The 27,922-nt window shown below is 34.5% G+C and overlaps 1 protein-coding gene across 1 annotated transcript in view; it reads right to left on the reverse strand.

The window, feature by feature from the left end:
- Positions 1-5,146: 5,146 nt before the first annotated feature.
- Ogg1 (8-oxoguanine DNA glycosylase) overlaps positions 5,147-27,922 on the reverse strand; it is a 71,473-nt gene continuing 48,697 nt past the window's right edge. Inside the window, exons 5-7 of the mRNA XM_090396636.1 lie at positions 11,674-11,818; positions 5,806-5,855; positions 5,147-5,287 (exon numbers count right to left, since the gene is read on the reverse strand). Coding sequence (XP_090252762.1) covers positions 5,240-5,287; positions 5,806-5,855; positions 11,674-11,818 — 243 coding nt within the window. The 3' untranslated portion in view covers positions 5,147-5,239. The remainder of the gene's footprint in view (positions 5,288-5,805; positions 5,856-11,673; positions 11,819-27,922) is intronic.

The raw sequence follows: 27,922 nt of genomic DNA on the forward strand, positions 1-27,922 counted from the left end.
TTTTTGTCTTTTTATGTGGATTAAAACTTTCTGAATTAAAGATGTTAGCAGTTTCTTAATCATATAAAATCGTGTCGATAATTTTAACCCGGGAATGAATACAGACTTTGCAATAAACTAAAAGGTATGGTTATCATCCTGGTTTTCTTGCATTGTGCTGGATCTTCAGAAGACTTCAGTTTGGATTCTAGTCACCTCCATCTAATACGGCAGACAACAAAAACACTCACATGTTTTCTAACTTTATTTTCTTGAATAGCGAGAGTTTTATAGTGGATTTCATTGAGTCAACTAGTGAAAATTGGGGAAGAAATTAAAAATTAAAGTTAATCAAATCTTTATATAGAATTGTCTGGTATGAACTCAACATCATTCTGGGTGCATTTTCTAAATTGAAGACACTGCAGTGTATATTTATTTTAAAAAAATTATGAACAGGTCAAAGTAGTGTTGAGGGAATGGTTTCAACAACCTAAATACTTTTACTATGACTTTGAAAAACATGTCATCCTGCAGAGATGTACTGAAATGGGAGATTATCTTGAACAAAATAGAAACGTCAAGCTATCTTTTTTAAAATTTAATTTTACTGGCTTATCTTTTTGCTAGGGAAATTACCATAATAGAGACAGTTTCAGAACAGCCCTTGTAAATTAATTTTCACTTTGTAACATCCTTTACCCTTGCATATTTCCCAAAAAAGTACAATTGGCATGTCATCAATAACCAATGCTTACAAGTTTCTTCTTTTCACACTTAATGTGCTCAGGGTAGATCGAACAACCTCTTATTTGTAGGATTACCATTCAAAAATTGTGGTTAATATATTCCAGGCGGGTTGTTGAGTACTACTCAACAACCTAGTTATAAATACTTTTGTGAAAGTATTTATAACTATCATCTGCCTTCCACCAGAATTAACAGGTCAATCTAGAGTGGCAACAACATGAACCTCACGAAGTATTCAATTTATGTTTATGATAGAAATTAGATGTGTTGAAGTTGTTTTACATTTATAAGATAGCTGGGGCTATCTTATAAATGTTACAGACTGGTTAAATTCATTATTGAAAATAAATTAAATATTAAGTAATAGACACAGGATGTCTATTACAGGATAATCCCCAATAGACACAGGATGTCTTATAGAATCTTCCAGTTGTGTTAAAAAGATCAAGTCATTATTTTATTTATTTATGAAATAACTTGAGAAGGAATGTTAATTTTCTGTGATCTTCCGGTTCAAATTCAAAAGTGAATTTTGTTTGGGTGAAAGCTGTTCAGATATCCAAATTTTCTGTTCCTCCCAACATAAAAATGTCATCAACATAATGCAACCAAGTTTTTGGTTTTTTATTTTACAATAGTGTAGGTAGGAGAATCCATGGCCAGTCTTTTCTTTGTTCCCAATATTTAACCCGAAATGTAAAGAATGCATTTTCTATGCAATCTTTGAATAGCCTGGGTCCATCAGCAGAAATAATTATTTTGAAGCCAGTGTCATCCCGAGGGAGAATTGTTGTCAGTCTAATCTGTCAGCCACATAAACTGTCTAAAGGTTCTATATTTAAATTTGATATCTTTCAATAAAATGTAAATCATTCTTCACTTATGAATTTGCCTTTCTCATTTGTGGGACTACTAGGATTGAAAGATACTTTGCTAAGTTCGAGGTTGGGAATCTCTCCCATCTATAACAGCATGTAATGCAACATCTGTTTGTGAATTTCATAGCTCCCAGAACATTTTGTCCACCTTCATTTTATGTTCACAGCAATCTTCCCATGACTTTTGTTTAGTTACTTTTACACACAGTTCAGATTCCTTGCATTTTTCTGTGTTTGCTGAGGGGACCCTGTTGATTTGACTTACCACAAACTTTTGATATACTGTACTTTCTTCTTTAAGGACTAAAAAAAGTCATGTCTTTGTCTTTCATTAAAAATACAATGAAAATAGGCAGACAAATTGAAAATATCAACTGCATTGTGAAGGGAGAACCTATACAACAAATAAAATATTTCAGCTACGTAGGCACAATTTTTAGTGAAGATGGTAAATTAAATATGGAAATAGACAACAGAATCAATAAAGCCAGTATTGGTAGGAAGTCAACTGAATAAATTCATATGTAACAAGAGAAATTGGTCAAAACACTAAATTAGCTGTATACAAGATCTTCAAACCAGTTTTAACTTATTGATCTAAGAGCTGGGTCAGAAGTAAAACATTTGACCAAAGACTAGAGGCTGGAGATATGAGAGTCCTGGGCAGTGTGAACAGATGGCATCAATGGCAATATCATATTAAAAATGAGGATATTAGGAAAGAACTTGACATTGTCTGCATCTGTGGAATGAGTTAGCCAAGCTAATCTCAGGTGGTATGGTCACTTAAACAGAATGGGAGAGGAAAGATTAGCAAAACAAGTGTTCTCTGCTAGGTTTTCCGGAAAAAGACCCAGAGGAAGATCAAGATATAGGAATTGATATGGTAAAAAGTGCCTTAGATGGTAGAAATATAAGATCTGATAGTGTTGGAGTCTTGACAGGTAACAGACTGATTTGGAAGAAAATTGTAAATAGGAAGTTAGTAATGATGTAAATTTTTCATGTAGTACTATCATATACTGTACATCCCTTCAGGGTATACATGACAGGAATTTGATGATGAAGGATAAAATATGAACTTTGGGAATTTTTCCAAGTTTTGTAATGTTACATAAAAATTTTATGTTTAGAAGGGACAGTACAAGTTTCTGGAATTCAGATAATTTTAAATTTTATCCTAAAATTAATTAATTGTAATTTCATGTTCACCTTAGGTGGTAGATGAATTTCATTGCCCAGTGTGAGACCAATTCCCCACTTATTGGTGGCTTGAAAAAGTTCCATGTTTGTACTCTAGAGAAGAGTTTCTGGACTACATAAAAAATATATTAAAAATCCAATTACCAAATTATTCAATAGGTTTGCAAACAACCTTTTGTGGAAGCAACATAAAAAAAAAAGTAGAAATGCTTCACAGCTTTTCATGAACAACAATATTTTTTTTAAAATAGTTTCTCTTAGCATTACTTATTTAATATTTTTCTCAGAATGCTGAACATAGTTATGCACAGCTATTTTTATCACATAATCTGATCACGTCCTCCTAATGAACAGTACATATCGTAAGGGAGAGATAACCAGAATGTTACCATCCTGGTTATCAACCTCACTTATGTTTCATACTCTTCATAAGTGACCTGTTTAATTCAGGAATAATGTGAATTATAGGATCTATAACATTCATTAATTAAATTATGATTATTAAAAATTTTTTACTTGGTTATATTATAAATTAAAGATACCAAGAAATTATACGCTTGTTTTAATCCATTATCCAAGTGTAAGCAACCAAAGTTCATGGCAAAGGTGGTATGGCTTTACATCACCTGCCTCAGTATCCCATAATACAAAGCACATCTCCTTGCAGACATGTATAATGCTATGCATTATGGGAAGGATCACTACCCAGATCGGTTTTGATCTTTATATTGAGGTCTCATCAGTGGGAGCCAGACCCGTAGGTGAGATACCAAGATTGAAGTAATGCAGAAGTCATATTTTCCTATATGAGTTGCCAAAAGGTGTCACACCTTATTATTAAAATACTCTGGATTAGAGAAAGATAGTTGTTGAAATTTTTTCCCTTGGTTATATTATAAATTAAAGATACCAAGAAATTATATACTTGGTTTAATCCATTATCTAAGTGTAAGCAAACAAAGTTTCTGCCTGAAGTATCTTTCAGGACTGGGACAACTCATGGCAAAGGTGGTATGACTTCACATCTCTTGCCTTCCCATAATGCAAAGCACGTCTCCTTGTGGACATGTGGTGTTGGTATCTGTTTCTTCCTAAGACACGAACGTATTCCTGGAAGAGATTGGAAATTGAATATTTTTAATAATAAAGATTGTGTTCATCTGAAAAATGGCAGAAACACATTTTTAGTTTGTTTTAGTTTTGATAATCCAAATAGGTTATGAAAACTGAATATAAGGATATCCTAGATGTCTGGAGTAATTACTTTGAATGATTGTTAAACGAACCAAGCAGTGACAGAACCATACTTGAAAATTCTCAAGAGAAATACATATGAATACTTGAAGTAGAAAAAGCTGTCAAAAACGTGACATGTGGAAAGGCAGCTGGAATAGATGATATTCAACCAGAAATTTGCCACAGATTTGCCTTCCCATAAAGGGAAGGCAAATCCACAACACCACATGTCTGCAAGGAGACGTGCTTTGCATTATGGGAAGGCAAATCTGTGGCAAATTTCTGGTTGAATATCATCTATTCCAGCTGCCTTTCCACTTCAAGTATTCATATGTATTTCTCTTGAGAATTTTCAAGTATGGTTCTGTCACTGCTTGGTTCGTTTAACAGTCATTCAAAGTAATTACTCCAGACATCTAGGATATCCTTATATTCAGTTTTCGTAACCTATTTGGATTATCTAAACTAAAACTAAAACAAACTAAAAATGTGTTTCTGCCATTTTTCAGATGAACTGAATATAAAATAGATAAAAAACTGAATATAAGGATATCCTAGATGTCTGGAGTAATTACTTTGAATGACTATTAAACGAACCAAGCAGTGACAGAACCATACTTGAAAATTCTCAAGAGAAATACATATGAATACTTGAAGTAGAAAAAGCTGTCAAAAACTTGACATGTGGAAAGGCAGCTGGAATAGATGATATTCAACCAGAAATTTGCCACAGATTGCCCCAGTCCTGAAAGATACTTCAGGCACAAACTTTGTTTGCTTACACTTGGAAAATGAATTAAAACCAAGTATATAATTTCTTGGTATCTTTCAATTTAAATTATGATTACTATAATGACTGTTTTGGGAAGATGTCATATTTTGGAAATAGTTCAACAATATATTAGACCTAAGCTTCCCAATGACAGAACTAAATTATTCAATTATTGTACTAATTAAACAGGAAATTTTTTAAAAAGAATTCTCTCTCTCAAATTAGTACTTACTGTGTATTAGCAACACATCTTCACATTTATTTCCCACAGAAATTTAATGGAAAACACAAACAAAAATTGTAAAGCATTAAATACTACATCTTTTTTTACGAAATTCTAATTTATTAGATATTCCAAAAGAATACACTAACATACCACTATCATTAAAATAAAATTATCAAGTATACATAAGAGAACATGCTAAGTATTCACATTCTTGAATTTTCTTAAATCAGCTGAAAATAGGACCTGAAAAACAAATTATATTAATCTCAAAATGATTTTTTTATTAATTTGTATTTTCATTTATATTTATTTCATAAATTTATTTTAAAGCAATAATGATACATTTGGAAGTTTGTGGAATTATTACAGTTCAGAAACAAACATGAAAAAAATTGTATTTTATCCATCTCAATGACATCCAACGTGTACATGTGACAGGTAAGCAGAAGTCACTTATATGGTAGTTTTATCACCAGCTGATTCATAATAGTAAATTTGGAATCAACTGGTAATAAAATTAACCTTGTCAAAATAAAAATTCTAACTCCCATGTAGCTAAAGCTAGATAGATAAATGACATGTTTGTAATTACCTAGATAATGTCTGTGAAGCACTGACAAGATATAGGTAGATTAAATTAGATTTTTTACAAGGGTATGGATGTAAACCATCCACAATAATTCAATTATTTATACTAATTAAAAAGCATTTTAGAATTACCAATCTGCACAATTCTGATTTAGCATACTTCAAACACTTACAGAATGGGCCCATCCAGCATATTCCCCAAATTTATCACGAAAAGCATCGCCTGCAAATTGAAAGGCGTTGTAATAGAAATCTAAAATTAATATTTGTAAAATATCAAATTAAAAATACATTTGATTTCATCCTGATATAGATATGTATTAATAAAAAAAAAAATCAGCTAATGCCTTTTCTTCCATTATAGGGAGTAGGCGAGGCCTTTATACCCTATCTAGCTTTTGGAGACTGAATGGGCAATTCAATCTCCACCAGTAGCCAATCAAAAATAGTTGGTCTATGTCTGTCACTAATTGTAGCAGCCACCAATGAAGAGGCTGGCTAATAAGTGGTGCCTGACCCTAACAAGATATGTCACTGTCTGAAATAATGTGGGTACTACAGTCGATTTTCTTGAGTTTCCGGGAGGGAACACCTGCTTGCATGTGCCAGAGATTGACTAACTCGGGAACCAGTCAAAGAGAGGCTTTGAAAAAGTTCCTCCAGTCGGCGACTAGACTTGAACTTAAGTCTAACTTCGAGTGACCAAGCGCAGAGGACACAGAGCAAATGCCACTTCCACTGAGCTACTCAGGCCTTGTATATTAATAAGAAAGAATACCACATAATAAATTATATCTTTCAATAGTATTCTGTGTTGCCACAATTTGATTATCAGACCTGCAAGTCACCCCACAAATCACCATTTCATTCAAGCTCATCAATCCCTCTCATCGCCCTGTTCACACTATCCTTATACAAATACAACTTCCAGAGATAGCCTTTTGTTCTACTCTTGTCTCCCCTGCACCATGAAACATCTCTTCTACATTAATCTGGTAAACACCACTCACCAAATTGTATGTCTCAATTATGTTATTAATACTGAACCTCCTCCTGTCCACCAGGATCTGCAAATGGCATTCCCTCAACCTGTTCTAATACCCAATATTACAGAAACCTGACATGACCTCTTTTGTAATAGTACCCCATAATGCAAAGCACACATCCTTTCGAGCGTATGTGATACTATTCATTACGGAATGGGCTACTACCCAAAAGAGATACCAAGGTTGAAGTAATACAGAAGTCATATTTCCCATATACAAGTAGCGAAAAGGTGTAACATATTAAAACATTCTGGATTAAAAGCTAGTTATAAAAAGTTTTTTTTTTCACTTGGTTATAAATTAAACTTGCCAATTATATTCTTGTTTAATCATTTATCTAAGTATAAGCAAACAAAGTTTGTGTGTGAAGATCTTCGTGACTTCATTTTAATTTATAACCAAATGAAAAAAAAAAAAATTCTACAAGTGTAGCCCACAGTATTTTAATAAGGTGTTACACATGTTTACTATTTGTATATGGGAAATATGACTTCTGCATTACTTCACAACCCTGATATCTTTTCTGGGTCTATTCTGGATTAAAAGCTAGTTATAAAAAGTTTTTTTTTTCACTTGGTTATAAATTAAACTTGCCAATTATATTCTTGTTTAATCATTTATCTAAGTATAAGCAAACAAAGTTTGTGTGTGAAGATCTTCGTGACTTCATTTTAATTTATAACCAAATGAAAAAAAAAAAAATTCTACAAGTGTAGCCCACAGTATTTTAATAAGGTGTTACACATGTTTACTATTTGTATATGGGAAATATGACTTCTGCATTACTTCACAACCCTGATATCTTTTCTGGGTCTAGCTCCCACTGATGAGACTTGAATACAGATGAAAACTAGTCGAGGTAGCCCTTCCCATTATGCATAGCATTATACTTATCCAAAAGGTGGTGTGCTTTGCATGGGATATAGAGGCCAAAATCATTTAGTCTCTATATACAAGCAGCCTAGTTGTGAATGTACATCACGTAGATAAAGAATATATATACAAGCAGCCTAGTTGTGAATGTACATCACGTAGATAAAGAATATATACAAGCAGCCTAGTTGTGAATGTACATCACGTAGATAAAGAATAAAACAAGAATATAATTTCATGGCAAGTTTCAGTTAAATAATACACATGCCTACCCGTCTATCAGACAATCCCAACCAAATATGCTGGACCTCTTCCTCACTAGTGACCCATCCAAGTACATCTCTCCCCCCATGAAACAACATGAATGCAATCACTCACATCCACACGTTGTACAGCATTACAAGAAAATCCAAGTGGATTTCTTATAACATACACAACTACTATGCCAGATTATCTTGGATGGATTACTGCTTCCGGCATCCAACCCACGTATGTGCTGAACATATCACCAAAATAATTCTTATCAGCATGGAAACATTTATTCCACCCTTAGTTTCCCACAGGTGTGTGAAAGCTGTACAAGAAAAGAATCGAGCATATAACTGGCTTGCATCCAAAACTCAATCTACATATTGCAGTTGTACCAAAGCCTAGAACAGATGCATTAAAAATTGATTGAGAGAGCCAAGAGCTGAAAACTTACATCCTGTCCAAATGGCAGCCATGAATTTTGGTCTCTAGCCAAAGCCATAAACGTTTGCACTGCAGAGATGACTTCCATTCTGTGTTGCCTTTTTATGCGCTCTTATTCCACTGGTATCTACCCTGCAGTCTGGAAATTAGCCCACATTCAACTTATCCCTAAAAAGGGTGACAAATATACTTTCAAAATTATCTAATTTTTCTTACTCCTGTTCCTTCCAAAGTAAGGGAAAGTGTTAACACTCAACTGCTACACCATCTTGAACACACTCAGCTAATAAATTACCATCAGTATGTTTTCTGTCACTGTTGGTCAACAGGTGATCTGTCACTTATGTCCCTTGTATTTAGTATACCATGGAAAAGTTTGGCAAGTTCCTAGTGGTTGCCCTTGATATCTCCAAGGCTTTTGACCGGGTGTGGCATAAAGGCCTGTTAACTTAACTTCCATCATTCTGTCTGTCCTCTGCAATTGGCCAGCCAGCTTTCTGACTGGACACCTACTTCAGGTGATGGTTCCTTATCTTCTTAGTATACAATCAATGTAGACAGTCCCATAAGGCTCTATTCTTTTACCCACCCTATTCCTTCTATGTCTGCGTGGTTAGCCTAGTGGCGGTGCACTTCGCAACCATATGCCTGGGGAAGGAGTGTCTTAGATTCGGCTCCCGTCGGAAACATGAGGAGCTCAAGGATCTTCCTCAGCCATAGCCAAGTTAGCCAGTCTTAGGTGCGGGCAGTAGGGTTTTTCTCCTAGTTTAGCTGGGTTTTTTTCATCCTGCAAACTGGCCCCGTGAACACATGGACTACAGCCATGAATACCTCCAACAATAGGGATGCAGCAGAGGAGTGGCATGCCAGCTGCATTATTTTGCCATGATGACTCATTAGGAGGAGACCCAACCCATCTGAATCAGACTGGAGAGAGATATTCCTTCTACATATAAATATAAATGATACTCCAGCAAGACTACCAACCCAATACAACCTACTACTACTACCTTAAATACAGATCTCCAAAACATTCATCAGTCAGGTTTGGATAATCTTGTCAATTTCAATGCTAGCAACACAGCTCTGCCTTATTTCCCACAAAAAAAAAAAAAAAAAAAAAAAAAACCTTCTCTTCATTGACAACATTCAAATCCATAAGCATGATGAGACCTAGCTTACTGGGATAGCATTAACTTCAAATCTCTCCTGGCACAAAATTATGAGAAATATCGTCTCCTCTGCCTCAAAAGAAATTATGTTTTCTTTTTTGCTTGAGGCATAACTCCAAACAACAAATCTGTCCTACCACTGAATATTGCTTTCACATGTGTGGTGGTTCCCCTAAGCTCTCTAAAGATACTGGACTCTGTACAGAAAAAGACAGACTAATTAATGACCCTCTCTTGCTAATACACTTCACAGTGGTGTTCAATTTTGGAATTGGCATCAACAATACCTCACCCTCATAGAACAAATTTCACCTCCTCTTTGTCTACCATCTTATGTGTTTCCCAAGCTTCAAGGTAAATGTGAACAAGTTTCTTCCTGCCCATCCACAGTACTATGGGATGACTAACCTCTCATGGATGGATTCCCCGTAAAAATAAAAAAATAAATCTCACACTTGCTTTCCACCACCAATAAATGACTGTCTTGCTCATTTACTCTTCATATTCAAATTGCCTTAATTAATCTCTTTCATTGCAACAAAACCTTATGCATATTCTAAGGATGATCCTTGAGGTACTACATACTATTAGGTTTATAATGTCCCATATCCCAACCAAACAAAAATCAATTAGGAAGTCAAATTTGGTATCATCTGCAAGCAGGAAATCTTCCAAAATTTGTTAATTTGAGGTATTTCTAAACTCAATAAAATGAACTTCAACATTCATAGGAAAATGCATAGAATTCAAAATTCAAGTAAGGAACTGCAAGTATATAGTCAAGCTCATGCTACAGTGAACTCTCTCCCTATAACAAACAAATGAAAGATCCTAGCCAAAGACTTACAATATTGATATTATTCATAAGTAGAATTCAGTTTGTACATTAATGATATAAGGAATGACAGAAAGAAAATATCCAGTTATTTGCTGATGATGCAACATTGGGGAGAGAAACAGTTAATAAGGATGATAAAGATTCTGCAGGATGATTTGAAGAGAATCATTGTATGGTCAAGAAATGATGGTTATTTGGTTAATGTGTATTATCAATGCAAATTGCACTGACAGAACTGGGCTGTAGGAAATTGAAGCAGTGGGATGTAGGGATAATGGTGGACATGGAGATAGGGAACAGAGGATATATTGCAAAAGTGGGCAATGTAGCTTAAAAGAACAGACACAAAAATGCTATTATCCCTCTTTCAAGAGGATTCAAATGCAAGTGAAGAAGATGGAAAAAGTCTGTGGAATATTTCCTATGAGGACAGACAAAAGAAGTGTGGGTTACAGCTGATACAGGAAGAAAAGACAGGTATAACAGAAACATTAAAAGTTACTAAAAATAAAATCAATTCAGAAAAGAAATTTTTGATGTAATATGGTAAAGGAGGAAACAAGGAGTCTTTTTTTTTTTTTTGAGAATTATGAGCAAATGGAATGGGTTGGCAGAAGCAATAAGCGTGCTATGACAGTAAATGAGTTTAATGAGAGGCATGTTGGGTACTGTGTGAATAATAATCAGTGTGGACCTCCTGTAATGAGTCCTTGGATTCAAAGAAGATATGCATATAATAAAAACAATTTTAACTTGGTTTGGCCAAAATTCATATAGTAATAAATAAAGGTTTTGGTAATCATGACAAATTATTGTTTTGTTAACCCTGCAGAGGTCACGGCTGATCTGACAGATACAAACAAATTGTTTAATATAAATATTCTTACACGTGTATAGCTTGAAGGTCATGACAGGCTGTGCATGCATATATTATGAGTGATATTCCACGCTGTTTATGCAGTCAGTTTTGGTTTAAAATGTGTTATGTAAAGGTTTGTGATATTTGATAGTAAATTGTATCTGAGAGATACTGCAAACTCTGATGTCAGTATAGTATTGGTTTAGTTGTTGTTTTTTTTTCTTTGTTCAATAATTTCTAGATTGTAACTGAAAATAAACCATCATGTATTATATTTGCAGTGGTGTTTTTTTTTTTTACGTTTTATAGCATTTTAGCACATACTAGTAATGAATGTATCTCTCAGATACACGCAACTTAAGCTGCAATTTTTACGACCACGACCTCTGAAGGGTTAAATGGTACCAAATATGTCCTACTTTCCAGAGCAGGACTCTCAAATGATCAAACCTTTAATAATCTACCTGCAGTACTAAAAAATGTGCTATTTCTAACTTTCACAGGTAGGATTGTCATATTATAAGAAACTTAGATATAGCTTCAGGTATATTAAAACATACCAATTTCTTTGTACACTTTTGATGTGAGTGATTTGGTAGTCCTCAAATGAGGCAAGTAATCTCGAACTGCAATCTTCCAGACATGGGTATCTACAGGAATGGCTTCAGATTTATCTAGAGACATTAAACACACACAGTCAGCAACCTATTAAATAGATATAGAAGTATTTTAATGTAACTAAAATGGGAAAAGAGCTTACTGCTTTAAGAAACATAACATTAGAAATGAAAAACTTTTTTTTTCTAAATTAAATTCTACAATTTTAATTTCATAGCTTCAGAATCACTCAATAATCCTATCAACCAAATTAAGTAGAAATTATCATTCAAATATTAATGACTGGAAAAAGATTATCACTAATTTTGTTACCTGGAATGTAAGAAGTTTATCTCACAAAGAAAACCAAATAGATGAAATTCTATATCAAAAGAAAATCAAAATTGCAGTATTGACTGAAACACAGAAGAAAAATCAGGGACTGTGTGAATTCACATGATTCGCAAATCCCTTAACACTCAGGAGCTCGCAGCGGTAATTTTGCAGCATACAATGCGGTATATCTCAGGGATACATTCATTACTAGTATGTGCTAAAATGCAATAAAACATAAAGAAAGAAAAACACTTCAAATATAAATACATGATGGTGCAAATTAAGTAGATATTGAATCCAACATTATTTCATAGCCGAATATAGAAACTACAAGAGTTTCGTGCCGAATATATAGAAACTATAAAAGTTTTGGCAGATGCAAGCGTAAGCCAACCTAGTTCAGGCTAGGGCAACATGTAGTAAAGGTGGAGTAAGCTCCAGATCACTTTCCTTAGTATTTTCCATAATGTAAATTATGGAATAAAGCACATCTCCTAAATGACATGTATGATAAATATTGAATCCAACATTATTTCATAGCTGAATATAGAAACTACAAGAGTTTTGTGCCGAATATATAGAAACTAAAAGTTTCGGCAAATGCAAGCATGGGCAACTCATAGTAAAGGTGGCGTGAGCTCTAGATCACTTTCCTTAGTATTTTCCATAAATGTAAAGCACATCTAGAGGACATGTATGATAAAAATAAGCCTTTGGCTCTCTATTTCAGTAATACATGATGGTTTATTTATTTTCAGTTACAATCTAGAAATTATTGAACAAAGAATAAAAAAAAAACTAAACCATACTATACTGACATCAGAGGTTGCGGTATCTCTAGGATACAATTTACTGTCAAATATCACAAACCTTTATATAACATGTGTTAAACCAAACTGACAGCAAAAAACAGTGCGGAATATCACTTGTAACATGAATGCACAGCTACTCATGACCTCCAAGCTATACAGTGAATTGTGTAAGAATATTTATGTTAAACATTTTGCATGTATCTGTCAGATCAGATGCGAGTGCCTGAGCGTTAAAGACAACATCAATAACTATAAATACTGGAACAAAAGCATATTACAACTCAGATTGAAATTTAATAGAGAATATCTCATGGTTTTCAGATTATATGCTCCAGAGGGGGGGGGGGAGAAGAAGAAAGTTTGGACTTCTATAACCAACTCCAAAATATAACAGGGAAAATAAATAAAACATTATTACTGCTGTGTGATTTAAATGCTCTCATAGGCAACATGAAAATTCAAAATCATGTGGGAACTTTCAGAGAATTAATAAAAAATAGAAACGGCATAGATTACTTGATTTCTCTATTTAAAATAATCTAAGAATAATGAATACAATGTTTAAACACAAAGACGTTCATAAATTCACCTAGTCAGCAAGATGATCAAAATCTATTATAGATTATAGAATAGCAAATAATAAAATAGATTCATTCTTGATGTAGAGTCTTCCAAGGTTTTGAAATTGAATCAGATTATTATGCGTGACATCAATACGGTTCCCCCACCCCTCCAAGATGGATATAAATTACAGTATCCATTAGATAACCAAGAACTTAGGTTCAAAGTCAGCTCATTATCTGACTCCGATAAAAGAAAACCGTATCAGCAAGAAATAAATAAAAAAATTATAGCAATTACCCTCAGATAAATCTATTAATGAAGAATGGAATCATCTCTGCAATATTTTAGGAGATTCAACCTAAGGCTTCTTGAGAATGAAAAAACAATGGAAAAGAAAAAAAGTCATGACTGGGACCCAGAAATCAGGAAAATCACAGATGAAAAAAGGAAGGGCTATAAAAAATGTTAAGTGCACACAAAATAGAGGTTGAAATTGAATATAAACACAAAAGAGCAACAGCAAAAAGAGAAACATGTAAAAGACCAAGTTCAATGGAACAATTTCGTTACCAATTTAGAAACCAATATTGATAAACCTCAAACATAAACATCATAAATTTATAAGAGACATGAAAATAATATAATAACCTTCAAGAATAGATCAAGATCAATACCATACTTTTGGAGGACTGGCTATTAATAGATAACAACATATATAATATTATTATATTATTAATAGATAATAATAATGTGAGAGCAAGAAAGGTCAATGTGTTTAAGGAGTGGAATGATAGACTTTGTGTTCCCTAGGAGGGACCTCCCTCAACGAGTCTTGATAGACTTGTGTTTCTTAGAAAGGACCTCCCACGATGAGTCTTTTGACTCCATGAAGGCCTGAAGAATAATAATAACAACAGGACTAGTGTTGATGCAGTAAGTTTTTTTTTTTTTCCACCACAGTCAGGCCAGTAGTTTTAATGGTTGATCAAATCAATGTAACTTTAGCATACCAATTTGATTGTAGTGCAGCTTATTACTTTGTATATATGTGTATACTCCAGATGATGACCTCAATGCGAAGGTTGACACTTCGAGTGATTATTTTGGTTTATGTTAAACTGAAGTTTTACCCTAACACAATAGCTGTTCCCATAATAAACTGAAGTTTTACTCTAACACTAGCTGTTCCCATAATTTTTATAATGAATTCTGATCACTGTGTAACCATGAAGGACAGTACGGAGAGATTTACACTCTATGTATTACATTTAGCTTTTCCTCCCCCAATCCAACTTTCACCTCCATGTGGTGAACAATAGAACTTGAGCAACCAAGTGGAAGATTAGGTACTAACCTAAGTGGTAAGCTTAGTCAAGAACAAACAAGGGAAGGGAGATTTAGGACATGTATTGAGACCCTGAGTAACAGCCCCACCACAAAACTAGATTGCAGATGGCTGGTAACCAACCCAGCTGAATCTTTTCTTACTTCAAAGTCTCAGGAAAATAGTAACTAGACTGCATCATCATCAAATTCCTCCCATGTACCCTCAAGGAGTGTACAGGATATGATAGTACTACATGAAAAAAATTACATCATTACTAACTTCCTATCTACAATTTTCCTCTAAAATCAGTCTGTTACTTGTCAAGACTCCAACATTATCAGATTTTATATTTCTATCGTCTAAGACACTTTGTACTGTATCAATCCACCTATATCTTGGTCTTCCTCTGGGTCGTTTTCCTGCCGACCTGGCAGAGACCACTTGTTTTGCTAATCTTTCTTCACCCATTCCGTTTAAGTGACCATACCACCTGAGATTAGCCCTGCTAACACATTCCTGGATGCTGACAATGTTAAGTTCTTTCCTAATATCCTGTTTTTAATATGATAGTGCCATTGATGCCATCTGTTCACACCTATAATCTTTCTCAGGATTCTCATATCTGCAGTCTCTAGTCTGGTCAAGTGTTTTACTTCTGACCCAGCTCTCAGATCCATAAGAGAAATTAGTCAGAACACTAAATTAGCTGTATACGCTAATTTAGTGTTCTGATTAATTTCTCTCTTATTCCATATGAATTTATTCAATTGACTTCTCACCATACCAGCTCTGCTGATTCTGTTGTCTATTTCTATATTTAATTTACCATCGTCACTAAAAATCGTGCCTAAGTAGCTGAAATGTTTCACGTGTGCCACAGGTTCTCAATTCACAACACAGTTGACATTTTCAATGATTCTGCCTATTTTCATTGTCTTTGTCTTTTTAATGCTGACCTTCATACCATATCTACTACAACAGTTATTCAATTTAGTCAGAGAATCTTGCAGACTTGTAGTGGATTTATTTAGAAGTATAACATTGTCTGTATAAAGCAAAGAGCTGACATTAACATCTCCAATTTTGATATCATGTTTAATACCACTTTCCTTCATAATGTGATCCATATAGATAATGAATAATAGAGGGGATAATGTACATCCTTGTCTCACACCAGATTTATCATTAAACCATGTTCCCATACTTCCTTCAATTCTAACTGCTGACTTACAACTCAAATAAAGACTAAGTATTGCTTTATATAATGCCCCATTGACACCATATAACTGTAGCATATTGAATAGCTTCTTTCTTGGCACCTTGTCATATACCTTTTCCAAATCGACAAAACTTAAATACAGATCTTTGTTACATTCCGATGATTTCTCAACTATTCGTCATAAAGTGAAGATCTGATCCTGACAGCCTCTATCTGGCCTGAATCCAGCTTGTTTTTTCTTCCACAATTCTTCTCAATCGTTTCTCAAGTATACTTGCCAGATCTTGCCAGGAACACTCAGTAGGGAAATACCTCTGTAATTCTCACATTCAGTTTTATTTCCCTTTTTATATATGGGTACTATGAGAGCTCTACTCCAATCATCGGGAATTCGCCCCTCTTTCCAGGCTTTCTGAACTATGCAGTGCAGCCACTGTAACTCTTATACCACCATACTTCACCATTTCTGGTCTAATATCATCTACTCCTGCTGCCTTTCTACATATCAAGCCTTTGATGGCTTTTTCTACTTAAAGTATGGATATGTATTCCTGACTGCATACCTGTTCAGTGTTTTTTTATCACTGTGCTCTCATCACTGCTTGTTTCATTTAGCAGTTTTTCAAAGTAATTACTCCATACTTCAAGGATATCTTTTTCTCCCGTTTTCATGTCACCTTTATCATCTCTAACTCCTTTTACAGCACTCTTTCCTCCATTCTTAAGCTTCTTCAACAACCTCATGAATATTTTGCCACCTTCTTGATATTTATTTTCTATATTCTTGCCAAAGTCCTCCCATGACTTTTGTTTAGCTAGTTTTACACAGTGTTTAGCTTTCTTGCATTTGTCTCTGTATTCTCTAAGAGCACAAGCTGACTTATTTGCCAGGAACTTTTGATATGCTTTCTTCTTTTCCTTCATTGCCTCTTTAACTTCCTGTGTCCACCGTGGAGTTCTAATTCTTCTATCCTTGCAGACAACTTAACCACATGCCTCTCTAGCTGAATCAATCAGGGCTTTCTTCAAGGCTTGCCACTGAATCTCCAAGGTTTGATTACAAGTCATTCTTTTCATTATGAAATTCAATTTTATCCTGCTCAAGACTAAATAGTGATCACTTCCAATTTCAAATCCTCTGTACACTCTGGTGTCCTGCACCAGGGAGAAAACATCACTATCAACAATAACATAATCAATGAGACTTTTCTTGTTCCTTGCCTCTTCTCTCCATGTGAATTTTTGCCCTTTTTTATGTTGGAACATGGTGTTAGTAATAACTAGTCCATGTCCTGAGCAGAAATCCAACAGATATTTGCCATTATTATTAGCTTTGCTCTTTTCTCCAAATTTTTCCAAAATATTTCTGTATATCTCATAATCATTTCCTACTCTACTATTTAGATTCCCAACAAGGACCAACGTTTCCTTTTTCATTGTGTTAGTTGCTTTTTCTAAAGCCTCAAAAAATTCCTCCACTTCTACCTTAACAGAATCTTCTGTGGAAACATAGGCACAAATAAGTCTCATTGTCCAGTTCTCATATTTGCCCACATTACTCTACTTCTTGAGACTGACTGCCATTCAAGAGGATTAGCCTCATATTTTGTGTTGAATACTATGGCTACTACTCCTTTTCCTTGATTGTCATTGCCTGAATGTAACATTTTGTATATATTGCTCAGAAAGATCTCACCAGTTTTTGTCGTTTTTGTTTCAGTCACCCCTATTATGTCGATCTGGTACTTATCTAATCCCTCAGCTAGCTCCATTTCTTTGTCATTCAGGCTTCTTATGTTGATAGTACTGATCTTTAACTCTGGTGATGTTGAGTTCGCTGTTCGCCCTGGTTCCCTGGTGAAAACAACGGGGGGCTTTGTTTAACCGGGCGATGCCCCAGCTGGCATGAAATTTTGTCATGTTGTACCATCATTCTTTTATTTTGGTTTAACCAATAAGAATACAATTTGGTCGGCTAAATCCCAAATTGCCAGCCCATCCTCTTTCATTCAGTATCCAAGCAGATACCCAACAGGGTATACCACGAGAAGGTGAGGATTGGACATTAGGTCAGAAGCCCTGGTCGGTTCTCCGCATTCCTTTAAAGGCTATGTGGAGGTCTCCTCTCAGTTATTCAGCACTGTCACTTTGAAAAATGATTCAGACAGGTAAACAGATAAAAGCAAGATATGGAAAGTAAAAAAAATCAAAACAAACAAGAATATCAGGAGTATCCATCTCAAATACTAAGATATAGAGAAAATTCTAATGGAAAAAAATATCAAATTAGCAATTATAACATACACAAGGGAGAAAAAAAAGTTCAGATAAAACAGATAATTACAGCTATATCTAAAGTGGAGTCAAACAGGAAGAAAGAGCAAAGTTGGAAGTAATGATTTTTATTCACACATCAATTTTTTTAAAAAAATATCACACATTAAAATCACTGGAGCAAGAGAATTCTGATTATATTATAGGATTACAAATAGAAGAACAAATGATGACACTACAAGCAATAGAAATGAATATAGACAAAAATTTTTCCACATATATTTATTTATTTATTCCACATATACAGTTATTATATGTGAAAATATATTATATTTCACATATAACTTAAAAATTACTAATAATTTTTTTCCATAAAAAAGAAACTTAAAAAATATAATGAACTATAATAGCTAACAGGATACTCGAAAGCCAGGTATTTAGAAGTGCAGAAACAGAATCTGATCATAATCTATTAAAAGGAAAATCAAGAATACTGCCCCCTCCAAGATGGTTTAAAATTACCGAAATCAATGCAAAGAGAAATCCTCAGGAATCTTCTCGAGTTCAACTATCGAATAACAAAAGTATTAACTACATTTATTTGGAAAGAATAAATGAAAAACTAGAGCAAATAAAAAAAAAATATTTGGAAAGAATAAATGAAAAACTAAAGCAAATAAAAAAAAATGATGCAGAATAGAAAGAAATAATTTAAAAAACATATTAATAAATACAGTAGCAGATTGTCTTGGAACAAAAAGTAAATGGAAGAGGAGAAAAGAATAAGAAACTGAGATGAGTTCACTGAAGCAATAATCCAAGACAAGAAAGAAGCATATAAACAATGGATAAACACAAAAGAGAAAGTTTTAGCTTTGGGAAGAGATAGAAGTCAGAGGGAGCCAAATCTGGGGAATGGGGTGGATTTTCCAACAATTAATATGCAGATCCCTTAATTTTCCCATTGCCAAAACACCTTTGTGGGAAGGTGCATTGTCCTGATGAAATATGATTTTTTTCTTCTGCAAACCAGGTCTTTTTCTCACGAATTTAAATAGTCTGGTTCACGAACAGTCTGGTTAAAAGATTGAAATAATATTCCCTGATTACTGTTTTACCCTTTTCAAGATAATTAATAAACAAAATGCCTTTAGCATCCTAAAACACTGATGTCATGATCTTGTCTTCTTTGGTGCTGAAAAACTGGCTTCTGGCCACTGTTTTGGCTGCTGTTTAGATTCTGCTATGTACTGGTGAATCCAAGGCTCATCTATAGTAATAAATCAATGCACAAAATCAGTTTTATTCTTGTTCAAACATTCCAAGTACTGTTCAGAGATTTACATGCGAGTGCGTTTTTGATCTGCAAGGCAACCCACCTTGTGCAAAGCTTTTTCATTTGCAATTCTTCATGCAAAATGTATCCTAATGTCATTTTGAAATGCCTATAGTCTGAGCAATTTCATGCACTTTGACTCACTGGTCATCCAATACCATATCATGCACTGATCAATCATTTCTGGTGTTGTTACACTTTTTGGACGTCCTTCAGGTGGATCATCTTCAAGGCTGGTACGGCCGCGATTAAACTTGGCAGCCCATTTCTTAATTGTCCAAAATGAAGAAGAGTGCCCATAAACTTTTATGAACTTCGAATGAATTTCTTTTGCCGTTAAACCTTCTTTTACAAAGAATTTTATAACTGCATAATACTCAATTTTATCCATTTCAAGGGACACAGACAACACTTTGGCTTCTGACAACTATAAAAAAAACTACTTGATAGAATGACTTGCAATTTCACATCAATGCTTATGACAGATGTACCAACTTAGAATAAAAAATCTTGCCGACAGTTTTCCCATTTATGGTTGAGACCGAGAACATTTCAGACCACCCACGTATATACAAAATTCTAAGAAATATGAATAAGAAGGTAAAAGAAAAAAATTAAACTTGAAATAATCAAAGAGAAAATCTCACTGGACTTCTTCAAAAACGTCAAGTGAATGTGCAGTCATTAGCTTCTATATACGAGTTGCCCTAGTTGTGATTATATTTCAGGTGCAAACTTTGTTTGCTTACACTTGGATAAAGGATTAAACCAAGTATATAATTTCTTGGTATCTTTACTTTATAGTATAACCGAGTGGAAAAACTTCCAAGCAATATAACAAAGTAAATCAGGAAAATACTCTGGAGATGATGGGAATAAATATAGAACTTATTAAAATGTGGAGGCATTTTGTTCATCAAATGAGTTAAAATTATTTAACAATATCTGGCAGCAAGGAACAATCCCAGAAAGTTAGAAGAAGGCAATTATCATCCCAACATAAAAAAAAAAAAAGTTGAATAAGTGTAACTGTGAAAACTACAGAGGAATATTGTTGTCAGATGTCATCTCCTTCCAGGAGGTTGACTACCATGAGCTTTCACCATGTACGGTTTTGTGCTTCTCTTTTGCATTCTTCATAGGACAAAAAGGTCCAGTCCTTAATATTTCCCATCCAATCTGTTCTTTGTTTTCTTCTTCTTCTTCTTTTTCCTTGTATCATTCCTTCTAAAAGTGTTTTTTATAGGGATTCATGCCTTAGTATGTGACCAAGGTAAGTGGTTTTCCTTTCCTCAACGGTTTTCATCAGATTCCTATCTTCTCCAATCATCTCTAATATTTCTAAATTAGTTTTTTTGGCAGTCCATGGGACTCTAAGAATTCTTCTGAGGATCCACTTCTCAAAGGCTTTTAGTTTATTTTCACAATATTTTAATATCAGATTTCTGTTCATATAACAGTGTTGACCAAACATATAACAAAGCATTTGGACAGCCTAATTCTTGTTTTTGTGTGAATTTCCCTAGAGGTCAGAATGTTTTTCATTCTAATGAAGGTTGATCTAACAATTTATATTCTTCTTAATATTTCCATATCACACTTTCCATTCTCTGTAATTAGTTGACCCAAATATATATAACTCTCTACTTGATCTAAAGTATTTCCTCTGATCTTAATATTTATATTGGGTATTTTCCCTTTTTCTCTTGTTACCAGCATGTTTTTGGTTTTTTGAAGTTGAAATTAAGTCCATATTGTTCACTTAGCTTCAGCGTCTCTTCTAGTAGGTTTTGAAGATCTTTTTTATTTTCAGCTAGCAGTACTGTATCATCTACATATCTTAAGTTGTTTATATTCCTGCCTCTTATGCTGACTCCTTTAAATTCTTCTAATTGCTGGAAGATATTTTCAGTATAGAGGTTAAACAATATAGGAGAAAGAACACAGCCTTGTCTGACACCCTTCTTTACTGAGGATTCCTCCGAGATTTCTCCTGATATTTTTATTGAGGCAGTTTGCTCCCAATATAGACTTATCAGTAATCTGGTATCTTTACCATCTACTCCTAAATTTCTGATGCATTTGATTAGTTGTTCATGTTGTATATTGTCAAAGGCCTTTGTGTAGTCAATAAAACATAAGTAGACTTCTTTCTGCTTCTCCAGATATCTTTCTATAATAGTTCTAATGTTGAAGAGTCCTTCTCTAGTTCCTTTATTTTCCTGGAAACCAGATTGTATTTCATTAATTTCCATTTTGATTTTATGTTTATTTCTTTCTAGGATGATATATAACATAACTTTTGCTATCTGACTGATTGTTCTGTATTCTTCACATTTGATTGTCTTCGATTTTTTAGTTATTGGTAGGAACGTTGAGTGCTTAAAATCTTTTGGCAGGTGTCCAGTTTCGTATATTTTGTTACATATGTCAGTCAGTGATCTTATAGCCTTATCATCTAAAGCCTTTAGATATTCTGCTATAATTCCATCCATTCCTGGAGCTTTTCCTGCTTTCAGTTTCCTAATGGCATTTGTTACTTCCCAGGTAAGAATAGTAGGTGCCTCCAAATCTTCTTGCATTGGCTTATCTGTTCTATCATGATTGTGGAGTTCCTTTGAATACTCTACCCATCTATCCCTTATTTTGTCTTTCTCCATTAGGATGTTTCCACTGGTATCTTCAATGCAATGAGAGCCTATCCTTTTACAAGATTTGTTAGTTAGCTCCCTAACTTTTTCATGAAATTCTCTGGTTTTGTGCTTTTTGTCCAGAAGTTCAATTTCCTTGCATTTGTTGTAGCCATAGTTCTTTTGCAATGCTACATTCTTTCTTGATCTCCTTGTTTAAGTTCTTGTATTCAGGGCGATTTTTGTGTTTCTTTCTTTCTTCCATCGTTTTCAGTATCTTGTCATTCATCCAAGGTTTACTCATATTCTTCTCAAATTTGGGAATTGTTTGTTTTACTGCCTTTTTTATGCCCTCTTTAAATTTCTGCCACCTATTCTCAATCTCATCTTTAGGGTAAGGATACTTGGTGGGATCGGAACATTAACAGCAGTGGATTGTGCCAGTTCCTTTAAAAATTTATCTTGTATTTCTTGATTTTTAAGGGAGCCAAGATCATATTTTTCTATGTTTAGAGCTTTCATTGTTTTCTTTAATTTTATTGCTGCTTTAATGACCACAGGGTTGCAGTCTGATCCAATATCAGCCCCTGGGTATGTTTTGGCTTGTAAGATGTTATTCCAGAATCTTTTTTTAATCATTATATAGTCGATCTGGTTCCTACAGCAGTCTCTGGGACTTTTCCATGTCTAAAGTCTTCTAGGAGGGTGGCTAAATAAAGTATTTGCTATTACCAGATTGTTTTCTTCACAGAATTGTATTAATGTTTCTCCTCTTGGATTTCTATGTCCCAGGTCCTGGTTTCTCATGCAGGAAGAGATCTTTTCTGAGCATACTTTAGCATTGAGATCTCCCATAACGATAGTTATGTCATCTGATTTAGCTTGTTTAGTGCATTTTGAATGTCTTCATAGAAATATTCTACATCTTCATCTGGATAGTCAGAAGTAGGTGCATATATTTGGACAATAAAAATATTAATTGTTTTTATTGTCCTGCAATTTTTAATGCAATTATCCTCTCACTTATGGGCCAAAATCCAAGTAAGGATTGTACAATCTTATTCTTTAGTACAAATGCTACTCCATTTCTATGACTGTCTCCACGTGAGTATATAATTGAATGGCTCTTTCAGTTTATTTTTCCACTATTAATCCATTTGACTTCACTGATACCAGCAATGTCAATTTTCTTTGCTTCAAGTTCTTGTATAAGGTTATCTAACTTCCCAGCTTCATATAAGGTACTTACATTCCAAGTTTGCAAGCCTTAAGAGAAGATTCTTGGTTTTCAGATGTGAAGGATCAGGAGATATCCTCCCTGGAGGGTTTGAGGTATCTTTGTCATATGCTATTTTCATGGTATCCATCTTACGTTCCAGAGTTTCTTTCTCTTCTTCCCTGTAATGTTTTCCAAGAGACAAAAGTTGCAGAGGGTCCAACCTTGTCTCTACTGCTTAAATCTGACATGGTTCTCTGTTTCATGGTTTACTACGGAAGGTTACGTGGTGAGGTTCCTGTCTCTTTCACGGTGACTGGCCACATCTCTGTTTTGTCTCGGAGTGTGCCCGGACTATATCACAAAGTTTGCTGTCATGCCTTCATTACCATTGTCAAATTAAATTTTGGTCATCTGCTAACTCAGCCATTCCAGTCTTCAAGTGCAATGAGGAGGAGACACTCTCCTTCACTACAGCATAAAATGCTGATATCCTCACTTAGTTTTGCATGCCAGTCAAGGCATGGTCCCAGGGTGTGGCCGCTGGTGCACTCTACCAGCTACTTGGAGCCATAAGTGAGAGTTGTATGAGCAGTGGGGACCAATTCCACCCAGCCACCAAATATTTTGATGCGACTACTGAGCAGGCAGAGGTGCTACCCCTAATATCCATACCTTACACCACACAGAGGAATAAGTCTCCTAAATATTAGTTATAAGTTATATGCACAAATATTGAGTTCAAAACTTAGAAGATAAACTTCATTAAGAACAAAATAGCTTCTGAAAAGGACAATCGTGTATTTACCTATATTTTACATTAAAAATCTTAATGGCAAAGCAATGTGAATTTAATGGAGAAACACATAGCCTTTGATAGCCTTAAGGAGCAAACTGTGGCACATACTCACGAATCTAAACATTCTAAATGAGCTGCTTGCAGAAATAACTAACATGTATCAAAACATCCAAATAGTGTAAGAATCAATCAAAAACTTACAGAATGGAAATAAATAAACAGAGGAGTCTGTCAAGGATGCCAAATGTCACCACTCCTATTTAATATCTATATAGATAAAATAGTAAAGAAATGGAAGAAAAACTTAAAACCAGCATTTATACTGGATCTGGAACTATACTTAATACCGTTTTGTTTTCAGATGACAAGATAATTATAGCAAGAAGTGAAGATGAACTCAACATACCATTTAAATATAATTGCTAAAGAATTTAGAATGCAAATATCAACAGACAAAACAAAACTCATGGTTTTTAAAGGACCATCTACAGTCAGAAGAAAAATCATGACTGAAAATAAAATTTTAGAACAAATTAGCTGCTTCAAATACCTTGGATATGCTATGTCATATACAAAAGAAGCTAGATAACAGGGATAATCAATAACATTTTCAAACCTAATCAAGTTCACAAGCATACAGAATAAGAGTTTATAAAGTTTGGGCAAGACCTTCTCTACTTTGTACAAATGTGAATTGTTGACCATAAAAATTGCAGAAGAAAACGTAATAGAAACAGGAGAAATGAAATTCCTAAGTTGGACAGCAGGCTATAACTCCAGCGGACAAAAAATAAACAGAGAAATACGTCAAGAACTAAAAATACTCAGTATTGGACAAAGTATACGAATACCGAAAGAAGTGGACTGAACATATTGAAAGAATAGACTGTTCAAGACTCAAAATGATACTCCAAGTTAGGGACGAGACCAAGGAAAAGATGGAATAAGATCGGAATAGGCCATTGGGCGTAAGCCTTTTTGTCTAAGGAAAAATTTTGTTAGTTCGGATATTAAGCTGTCTTTCAGCAAAATATGCAGCAATAGATAACTAGCAAAAGACTCACTAATGATTCCAATGGATAGTCTTAATAACATCACGCGAGAGTATTAAGCTGAAAAGTTCGGGTCAGAGATGGAAATGTTTCACTAAGTAGCAAAAAGAGTAATCAGCAAAACATACATACCTTCTTGCATCATTGGAATTAAAATACTTGAAGGCGTTTTTCTGCAGATCAAATCAAAAGTCAAGAAGTCAAATAAGAAAGATGCTTAGTCTTGATTGTGCAACTCATAAACGTACTTGAACCACCATTATGGAAATTCTGTTTGCTGTCTATGTAATGACATAATTCACGCAGATGCAAATCACAGAAAATACGCAGTGTGCTGTTTTGTGATATAAGAACAGCTGATGGACATAAGGAAGAATGTAACAAAGCAGCTAGACATAAAAAAAAAAAAAAAAAAAAAAAAAAAAAAAAAAAAAAAAGAGAGAGAGGTGCAACAGATTTCCTAAAAAATAGGATAATATCATGAAAGTATTTTTGTGTTTACATAATTAACGAAACATCCCACAAATAAGCTAATTTACATTTAATAGTAACTGTGTTGTGAACTTTTGTGATTGAAAAGAAAACCATACAGTGTATTTTACGAACCTGATCCCTACCAAATAAAATCACAGCAATGTTCTGGAGAGAGTACTTATATTCTTAGTATCAGTTTATGAATTGCACTATATGTGATAACTGCAAAATTAAGACCATGTGACCTATATCACCGATTGGTTTCATTGTTTTTATTGAAGTGTTTGGTTATTATAAACAGACATCAATATTATTATTATTAAGTGAAACCGCCAACGTGGTGGCAAAGAACTCTTCATGGGAGGGCACTCTACTCTGTTACACGTATCTCTCACTTACTTCTTAATTTTATCCAACTACACATAACGACATCAGCACCATCAACAGCCCACCATGAACCACAGTATTTTTCTGTCTGTAAATTGGCCATATTTTCATGGCCGATTAGCCTGAATGTTATAAAAATAATTTTTACAACAAAAAAATTATTACTACTTATTCTTGCAAATATGTGTTTCTCATAATCGTTGCTATGTCATAAGTGCCATTAAGAATCAATGAGAAAAAGAAACCTAGAAGATGATTTGATGATTTTGATATTTATGGCATAAAGACATCAAAGGTCATACAGTGCCAGGACACGGGTCACAGCAGTACATATCATAATTGGTTAGTAGGTCAATCACAAACATCCATGACCTTGGCGAGATTCGAACCTGCAGCCTCTTGGCTGGAGAGTGGATATGCTAACCACTCGGCCAACCAGGCAAGTTGTGTATGGGGAGCAAGATCCTGGAAGAGGAAAGTCACTAGTGGTGTGAATCAGGGATCTGTTTTAGGGGCCATTGCTGTTTAACCTGTATGTTAATGATACTGGAGAAGATTTAGATGGGGATATTCAGTTGTTTGCAGATGATGCAAACTTGAGACTAACTATGAAGAGTAAAGAAGATGTTGTGGCCTTACAAGGAGACTTGAATAGAACTGAGTGAATGGGCATGGGAGTGGGAATACAAGTTCAATGTTGCAAAATGTAAGGTTTTAAAATTTGGGAAACAAAGATGGAATGTAGAATTTATACTTGGTGGGAATATATTGTTGGAGGTGGAGGAAATAAGAGATCTTGGGGGTGATGGTAGTAAATAAATATCTAAAATTTAGAGGTCAAAATTGTGAACAACACAATGAATTCTGGGAATGATGTGGAGGACACTGACTTGTAGAGCAAAGGAGATTCTTGTTCCATTGTATAAGGCTCTGATTAGGCCACACATGGACTACTGTGCACAGATTTGGTCACCTGGTTTTCAAAAGGATGGGAGATGTTGGAAAGGATCCAGAGGAGACTGACTAAGATAGTTTCTGATGTCTGGAATGTCGAATAAGGAAAGGTTGAGAAGATGCAATCTACAGAGTCTAGTGGATAGGAGGAAGAGGGGTGATATGATAGACACCTACAAGTTAGTAAGGGGTTGTTATAGGATCAATGTTGAAGAGGTTTTACATAAAATGGTGGGAGATCAGGGAAGAACAAGAGGTCATCCCTTGTTCCCAAGGAAGAAGGCAGGTTTTTTGCATGCAGAGTTGTGAATGATTGGAATGCCTTGCTTGAGAGTGTGGTGTCTGCAGAGAATGTGAGTGTTTAAGTATGAGCTGTGTGTATGACAAAAGGATCTCCTACATGAGTCTTTGATTCCATGGACTTTTAGGGTAATAATATCAGGAAATTTATGATGATGACAAAAAAGAAACATATTATTCTACCAGTTTAGGAATGGATTTAAAACAGAACTTTCCATATACAGCTTATATACATAAGCTGTATATGGAAAGAAGTGCAATATTGGACAAGCATCAGAAACTGCTAAAGGTGAGGAGAGCCTATTATAAAAAATGAATCCTTCAGTTAAAGACATCAGCTTAGTGAAACTTGATATTTCTAAGCTGACACCAAGTAATCAGAAAAAAAGAAAAAAAAAAGAAAAAAATCTTGTGATACATTACCAAGGAATTTTGTTCAGTTACTGAACAAAATGCCTTAGTATTGAATTATACCTCATTAAGAGTACTAAGTGGCAAATGCAACACAAGGTCATTCTGGGAAATACCTATG

Source organism: Typopeltis vanoorti, chromosome 8, assembly GCF_054136105.1.
Source record: "Typopeltis vanoorti isolate ZY-2024b chromosome 8, IOZ_Tvanoo_1.0, whole genome shotgun sequence".
NCBI lineage: Eukaryota > Metazoa > Arthropoda > Arachnida > Uropygi > Thelyphonidae > Typopeltis > Typopeltis vanoorti.